Source organism: Bison bison, unplaced genomic scaffold (genome assembly GCF_000754665.1).
Source record: "Bison bison bison isolate TAMUID 2011002044 unplaced genomic scaffold, Bison_UMD1.0 scf7180017863606, whole genome shotgun sequence".
Taxonomy (NCBI): Eukaryota; Metazoa; Chordata; class Mammalia; order Artiodactyla; family Bovidae; genus Bison; species Bison bison.
In genome coordinates, this window is record NW_011494178.1 from 6,143 (window position 1) to 14,557 (window position 8,415).

Below are 8,415 nucleotides of genomic sequence, written 5' to 3' on the forward strand. Positions count from 1 at the left end.
CGGCCAACCCTCCCCGCCACACCCACACCGCCGGGCACACCCGAGCTGGACCTGCGAGTGCGCTTTTAGTAGGGTGGGGATTCCAGTCCCTAGGCGTCACACCCCGTCTTAAGTGAAGGTGGCCCCGAACGCCTTGGGGGGTTTCTGAGGCCGCTGCACAGGGGCTGCAGAGCCTGGGGAGGAATGGCCAGGGGTCACCCCAAAGCCAGAACTCCGGCACCACCGAGATTCTGGAGCCGCGGCGCTCAGTGGCTGGAGCACACAGTTCTGTCGCCACCACGAGCCACAGCTGCGCGTTCCCTCGGAAGGCAGGCCCCTCCAACACGCATGTGCGCCTCCCACAAAGTCTCCCGATAATTGCAAGTGCAATTTAAACGTGCCAGCGGGCTGGGCCGGCGTCTCAGTCAGGAAGGCGTCCTGAGTCCTCAGGGAGAGGCCCTCCTGAGCGCACGCGGAACCCCACGGTCCGCTTTCTGGGGAAGGACAGCCTGCGCTCCAGCAGCACTCGGGCCTCAGCTCCCCAACGCCGTCTGCGGCACGCGTCAGCGCTCCTCTGCTGTCACTGCTGTCTCCGTGGGGGTGACATGGTGTCTCATGGGCGCTTCAGTCTGCGTTTCCTTGAAGACTAACGATGTGGTGTGCCCTTCCCTGAGTGCGTGGGCCTACTGGGTATCTTCCCTGTGGAATGGTCCATGCAGAGCCTTGGTCCACTTGTGAACTTATTCCTGCTCTGACTCTTGAGCCGTTTAATGTACATCCTTGGCAGGTCCATGACTGGTCTGTCAATGTGTCCTGCCTCCCGAGGGTCGGCTTTGCACTCTGTTGGCAGCCTGTGGAGGGGCTGGGCTGCCCCACCTGCGTCATCACGTGACAGACACAGCGGTTCTCTCCTGACGGGCCTCCCAGTGGACGGTCTTGGTCCTCGTCTTCTGAGAACCGGCGCAGACCCCTCGGGAAGCCCACTGCCCAGACGGGGCTGCAGGAAGTGGGCGCCTGATGTCACCCCACACCCTGCGCACCGCCGAGAGAGTGGGCGGCCGGCCTGCGGACCGCGTGCAGACACTGACCTCCCATGTCCAGTCACCTCCGAGGGAGAGCTCAGGACAGCGGGGCCACCCCGGGAGGCAGGGCCAGGGGGCCCCCCAGAGAGGAACAGGGCGCCACGAGGCCGTCCCCACGCTCCCAGAGCTTGACGGAGCACCATGCCTGCGGCCCTCTGGCGGCCGACTGTCTCAGCATCAGTGCTGAGCTTCTGCAGGGAGCCCGGAGGCCGCAGTCTGGGGAGGCGGCCGGTCCCACCCCCGCCCAGCCTGGGGCAGGCCCGCTGCTTCTCCAGAACCACCGTCCTGCGGGTCCTCCGGTCACATGTCTCCCAGGAGGAACTCACAGGCCGGTCCTGGTGCCCCCCCGACTGGGCCCCATGGGCCCACGCCACCTCGTTCCCTCCAGAAGGGCCTCAGTCCCCACCCCGCTGCCCTCCACCCGCAGGCACGGGAACTTTCCCACGGAGCTCTGCGGTAACGCTCTCAGTGCCTCTTCCGTGGCCAACCTCACGCCCCTCCCCTCAACGCCTCTCAGAAAATCCTCCGGGAAGACAGATTTCCTCACTTCTGGTCGGTGTTTAAATCCCTGCCAGCCCACGGCCTCCGGAGCACAGTACGGGGCTCAGGGTCACGTGGCAGCTGGTTCCAGAAACAGAGCCCAGCGCACCGCCTCGTGGCCGCAGCCTCTGCCTTGCCAGCCCTGCCCAGGCAGGCCGTGCCCCCAAGCCCTGGATGGGCCAGAGGCTGACAGCCCCTGAACCCAGGCGAGGACTCTGAGCCCCAGCCCAGCCTGTGCCCCTCACACCCCCATGCCCACGCTCAGCCTGTTTCTGGGCCGAAAGGCCCAGAACCGCCTGCTCACGTCCCTATCAGCCCTGCCCTGGGACGCTGTGTGTCCTTCCTTCTGGGGAAGCCCGCCTCCTCCTCCAGACAGGGCCGCTTTGGGGGTCAGGTCCCCACTCAGAGGGCCCCTGCCTGGTGCAATGCCTGACAGCTGGCTTCTTAAGAGGCAGGACGTGGGGCCTGGCAGACCCACAGCTGTCCTCACCCGGACATGCCCCCCAGGGCCGGCGGCCAGCATCGCCCTCACCCACCCTGGGCACCGTGACCCACCCGAGTTCTCCCCGTGTGCTGGCGCTCTGCACGGCACCTGCACGCGGTGAGCACAGGACACGGCTCCCTGCATGACGGACAGTGCGAGTAAGAGCTCATCTCAGGACGCTCGGCTTGCCTCCCGCTGTCTCAGAAGCCAGGTCTTCTGTTTGAAAACGGGAAGTTTCGGCAACAGGGCACCTAAGTCCCCTTCTACCATGATATCATGAGGCTCCCGACACCAAAGGCCTCTGGAGGGGCAGGGTCCCGACCCTCAGTGGGTGTCTCAGAACCGGCCCACCCATGGACTCAGCACTGTCCCCGCTGTGCCCTGCGTTTCGTCTTTCTACAGAGTGACAGGAATTAACTCAAAAGAGACACATCAACTCAGGCAACACTCTGCTACCTTTATAACTTTTCCGTTTCATTCTTCCCATTTTCCCCTTCAGCATCAGGGGTGGGGGTAGAAGGAAAGCTTTTTGTCCTTCTTTCCTTCTGTCTGTCTGCAGTCAGTAGTACTGCACATTGCAGAAAATCAAGAGTAAGGAAGAACAGGCCTTAATGGAAACAGCTCCAGTAAGAAAACTGAGACTGAAATTAAACCATGGCTCCCAGACACAAAGCTGCGTGGTTAGTACCCGCAGAGCCCGGAACATTCCGCGTGCTCCCAAGCGTCAGGCTACCTTCCGAGCTGCGGCCGTGTTCCCAAAGCTTGACGTTTTCCTAAAAGGCATGAAATGAGTCCCAGAAAGGAGGCTCTTGTAGCTGGGAAGGAGGAAGAAGCCTGACCCCCAAATCCATGCAATGCAGCTCCATTTCGTATACTGAGCATTCATGGTTCCCCGTCTGCTCTCCCTGACCCAATGGCGGGCAGGTGAGGAATTCTATTCCCACAGCACTGGGCACACGGCCTGCCCACGGCAGCACCATGACACTGAGCTGGCCCTGCAGACCTGCCACCACCTGGAACTGGGCCAACCACTGCCGAGCAAAGGTCACTGCAAGCACACTCGTATGCTGCTGAACCCCAGACACCCTTTCCTTCCGAATGTACATCGTATCTCACCTTCTGATTGACCCAATCCAGAAAGAGTGCAGCCTCAGGAACGTCACAGCGGCACGCCGTGACTGCCCGCGGCACCTCCGGGAACTCTCGCAGCAGCAGGAACGTCACAGCGGCACGCCGTGACTGCCCGCGGCACCTCCGGGAACTCTCCCAGCAGCAGGAACGTCACAGCGGCACGCCGTGACTGCCCGCGGCACCTCCGGGAACTCTCGCAGCAGCAGCTGCCCACACTTACCCTATACCCTCACCCCGACCAGAGGGTGGAGACCACCGTGATTCAGATCTCTAGGGCTACACCAGCAGCCCACTGTGGTCTCCCTGCACGACGGAACCACAGGACAAATTACATCTTTTCATAACAGCTTCTCTATATATAAACACATCTACTCATTTTGGTACTAAAAATGCACAGAAAGGAGGCTCTTACTTAAATCCAAACATACTATTTCTGAGTATCCGAGATTTACAGCATACACTCTTTGGAATTTTTGAATGGAATATATTCTGAGGATTATAAGGTCGTACTGTTACGCTACCCTGGAATTGCCCTGGTGGTGGCTACAGAAACCATCTTTCCGGCTTTTGGTATGAACGTATGACAAAATTAATGCACTGGTTTTGGAGAAGTGTCCTAAAGCAGCGGTGCCCAGCATGTTGGCGCCAGGAGCGATTTCATGGAAGACAATTTTTCCTCGGGTGGAGGGGGGTAGTTTCGGAATAAGACAAGTGCATTCCATTTACTGTGCCTGCTACTCTAGCATCACGTCAGCTGCACCTCAGGTCAGCAGGCACTAGACCCTGGAGGTTGGGGACCCTCTTCTAATGAAGGGTTGTTATATTATTATTCCTTCTGTGTGAAAAGAAATCGAAATACGACCACTGTGCAGTGTGGGGCTGAGCTGGGATGTGAACTCTGACTCTCACAAGCTGACTGATAAGGGGATGCTGCTGCGGTGCACGGCAGAGAAACGTGGTTCCAGCAAGTGGTTTCCACGCTGATGAGCCTCCTGTGCAGGCGCTGTGGTCAGTGACTTCTTCACGCCCCACTGAGGGTGTCTTACTACCCTGAGGTACGTGAAGTAAGAAGGAGCAGATGCATAGAAGCAGAAACAAGTTACTACACAAACACTGACAGGGACTCCCTGGAGGGCCAATGGCTGGGACTCAGCGCCTTCACTGCCAGGACCCTGGGTTCAATCCCTGGTGGAGGAACCGCAATCCTGCAAGCCGTGCGGCACAGCCAAATAAAGAACAAACAGGAAATACCGGGCAAAGCCAGGTTCCTCTCCTGCCTCCGCTCTTGCCATCAGCCCCGTCTCCTCTCCTGCTGAGCGCTGACCCTTTGTCACCTGAGGAGGCTCTGTCCTGAGGGCCCCGGGGAGGTCACCTCAGAAACAAGGAGGAGCGGCTTGTGGTCCAACGGCCAGCACACCCCACTGTCGGCACCTCGTGTCTGTGGCTTTGTTTGGGCTCTCACGTCCCTCCGTCCACAATGCCTCCAGGGTAAAGAGTCGGGGTCTGAGACCGAGCTCTGATTTCTCCAACAGCTGTCATCTCTACTGAACAAATCCGTTTATCACACTGACGCGAAACATCTCTTCAATCAAACACTAAGCTTCCATATGTCCCTGAAGACTACCCACTATGTTCCTACCGAGTACATTTTTTAAAGTAACATTAATACTAATCAGCGGGTACGCAATGCATAATTATCCCCTGGGTGTGGCTGGAAAAGGGCTGTGGGATCCTCAAGTTAATCCTTCTTCCCACGCCAAACTAGGAGGGCTCTCCCTTTAGCGCAGTGGCCGCAGGCAAGACGCTGCCTGAGCTTTCTACAGGTGAGGGGCACGCTTCAGCCATGCCTGGGAAGTCAGTGCACTGGTGCATGGTATCTTTCCCACACGATGTCGCCACTTAAAACAACTTACCTCCACGGCAAGAGTCTCCACACTGATGATGAAAACTTGACCTCCAGACGCCGCCCACAGTGTGTCTTCCATCAAGAGTAGACTTCGAACTGGGAGGACGCCTAACTTAATCACCGTTTGAGGCTCGGAATTCCAGGATCCATCTTGAAAGAAAATATTTCTTTCAATTTCATTCAAATTCAGTTTCTCAAACTGACATTTCTTCAAAGACGACACACAGATGGCCAACAGGTACATAAAAAGATGCTCAGCATCACGCATCACCAGGGAAATATAAGCCAAACCCGCAGTGAGATACCACCTCACACCTGTCAGAATGGCCATCACAAAAAGACAACAAATAACAAGTACTGGTGAGGATGCAGAGAAAAGACAAGCCTTGTGCACTGCTGCTGGGAATGTAAGCTGGTGCAGCCACCTTGGAGAACAGTATGGAGGTTCCTCAGAAAGCTGAAAAGAACTACCACACGCTCCAGCAACACCACTGCTGGGCACATATCAATCCACACAGAACAGAAACACTACTTTGAAATGATACACACCCTTCAATGTTCACTGCAGCATTTACAACAGCCAAGACACAGAAGCAGCCTAAGCTGCTGATGGATGAACAGACACAGAAAACGTGATACATATACACACAATGGAATATTACTCAGCCATAAGAAAGAATGAAATCGTGCCATTTGTGAGAACGTGGATGGACCAGCAGGACTCAATGCTAAGTGAAATGAGTCAGAGAAAAGGAAACACTGTTATGGTCTCACTTATATGCGGAATCTAAAAAAGCCAAACTCAGAGCAGAAGGGGGGCTGCCAGGGGCTGGGGGTGGCAGAGACAGGGCGATGATGGCCAAAGGGCACAGACTGCAGTTATAAGACGAAAGGTTCTGAGGACCCAATGTGCAGCATTATGGTTACAGTTGAAATTTGTTAAGAGAAAGGACCTTAAATGTTCTCAGAACAAAAAGAGCAATGGCTAGCCTGTGATGCGATGGGGGTGGGAGCTAGCAGGTGGTGGTGACCACTTCGTAACATGTACGTGTATCAAGTCGAGACACGGTGTATCTCACACTTGCTGTTGCTGCTGCTAAGTCACTTCAGTCATTTCTGACTCTGTGTGACCCCATGGACAGCAGCCCACCAGGCTCCCCCGTCCCCGGGATTCTCCAGGCAAGAACACTGGAGTGGGGTTGCCATTTCCTTCTCTAATGCATGAAAGTGAAAAGTGAAAGTGAAGTCGCTCAGTCATGTCTGACTCTCAGCGACCTCATGGACTGCAGCCTACCAGGCTCCTCCATCCATGGGATTTTCCAGGCAAGAGTACTGGAGTGGGGTGCCATTGCCTTCTCCGGTACCTAAAACTTACACAGTGTTATATGTCAGTCATATCTCAGTAAACTTTGTGGGGGGGCGGTGAGGGGGGTAGGTTTAAGTTCACCCAATAAACAAAAATAAAGCCTGAATAAATTCGTAACACTAGAAGAAATGGACACAGACACCCCAAATCAAATTGGAGACCAGATATATCACAGTCATTTCAAACTTTCAAATAGTCGATAGTTCCCATGAAATTTAAACTCTACTGGAGCAGCAGAAAAAACAACTTGAGTAATGCTTAACAAAGGTTGCAGAGAAGAAAAGCAGAGAGAATCCCATGATAAGCACTAATGTGATTCTAAATACATGTGTATTTAAACACGAAATCACACCAAGCAGGAGCGAAACAATGGGTCCTCTGCAGAGTGAAACCTCACTGAGGGGCCCCGGATCCTGCTGCACCGCTCATCCTCTGCAGGAGTTCAGCGCGGGCCTTAACCCACCCCTACCCGGGGCCTCGGGCTTCTGCTCTGGGACGCAGTGAAGTGTGTGCAACAGCTGGCGCTGTGCCGGGCGGCCTAACCCTGACCCTAACCCAACAGCTGGCGCTGTGCCGGGCGGCCTAACCCTGACCCTAACCCAACAGTGGGCGCTGTGCCGGGCGGCCTAACCCTGACCCTAACCCAACAGCGGGCGCTGTGCTGGGCGGCCTAACCCTGACCCTAACCCAACAGCGAGCGCTGTGCCGGGCGGCCGGCTTCTGTCTACGTCCTCCCTTCAGGACCGACCGAGTCACGGGAGCCTCGGGATGCGGGGTGGCAGGTACTGATGGGACTGCCGTTTGGCCCGGAGTGAACCACCCCTACCCCAGATGCAGCAGTGACACCTCTGCGCAGGCGCGCCCCAGGACACTCACCATCCTCTGCGCAGGCGCGCCCCGGGACACTCACTATCCTCTGCGCAGGCGCGCCCCAGGACACTCACCATCCGCTCTGGCGTAGACGGCCACGGCGCCGTTGACCAGGCCGGCGTATAGGCTCTGGGCTGTGCAGGCCAGGCTCATGACCGTGGACTTCTCCGGGGTGAAGAAGTGCTGCAGCCGCACCTTCTTGCAGCCCTGGCTGCTCTTGTAGATGGAGATGCTGAGAGATGCATCACCCGGTGGGCGCTTGCTCACATGGAAGGGCGCGACCACCAAGCAGGAGAACCCTGTCCACCCCAGCCTGCCCTTCCCCACCTCCCGCTCCTTCTGCAAACACCTGGTTGCAGTGAAAAGGCTGCTGACCCTCTGCTCTCTCTCTTCTCTTTCAAAAGACAAGTTCTGGGTTCTTTTTTAAGCCTAGTTCTTCCTACAGATCTAGGTACTTCACACTAGGAAAGTCAACGCAACTTCCCTTTAAACTCTGAACGATGCTCAGTGTGAGGTTAACATAGAGCACAACTGTTTCATCCTGAAGTCTAAGAGTGATGTGCACTTAGAAGCATGAATCAGCAGCAAGCGCGTCCGTGGCAAAGGGCAGCAGGAACTAGAACTCTCCCTGTCAGGTGCTGCCGCTCCCTGGGGTTCCCCGGGAACGTCCCACACACGGGCTCCTTCAGAGTCCGAGTCCCAGCCTGCTCCACCCTCACTGCACAGACCCCAGCAGAGCCGCCAGGGAGGGGCAGTGGCAAGGCCCAAGGCGGGGGGAGGCGCTTACCTGCCCTCCTCCGTCCCCAGGCAGACGGCGGGCACGCCCAGCACCCGGCCGCTGCCCTCGGGCTCTCGGGGCCTGTCCTCGGCGGGCACGTACACCATGCACAGCACGCGGGACTCCACGTTGAAGCACTCGATGACCTTGGGGCTGGAGTTGTGGAAGGAGACGATGGCGATCTGGCCCATCTGACTGGTACAGCTGCCAATCTGGGTCTCGTTGTGGCCTTGGGGGGTCCGCTGTGCAGGTACCGTGGGAGCCCCCCCCTGCTCACTT

The 8,415-nt window shown here is 56.9% G+C and overlaps 1 protein-coding gene across 1 annotated transcript in view; it reads right to left on the reverse strand.

Annotated features, from left to right (window-relative positions):
- The window catches only part of ARHGEF10 (Rho guanine nucleotide exchange factor (GEF) 10), a 60,517-nt gene that overhangs the window by 5,426 nt on the left and 46,676 nt on the right, over positions 1-8,415 (reverse strand). The window contains exons 24-26 of the mRNA XM_010833412.1: positions 8,146-8,348; positions 7,433-7,590; positions 5,130-5,272 (exon numbers count right to left, since the gene is read on the reverse strand). Of these exons, the coding sequence (XP_010831714.1) occupies positions 5,130-5,272; positions 7,433-7,590; positions 8,146-8,348 (504 nt within the window). The remainder of the gene's footprint in view (positions 1-5,129; positions 5,273-7,432; positions 7,591-8,145; positions 8,349-8,415) is intronic.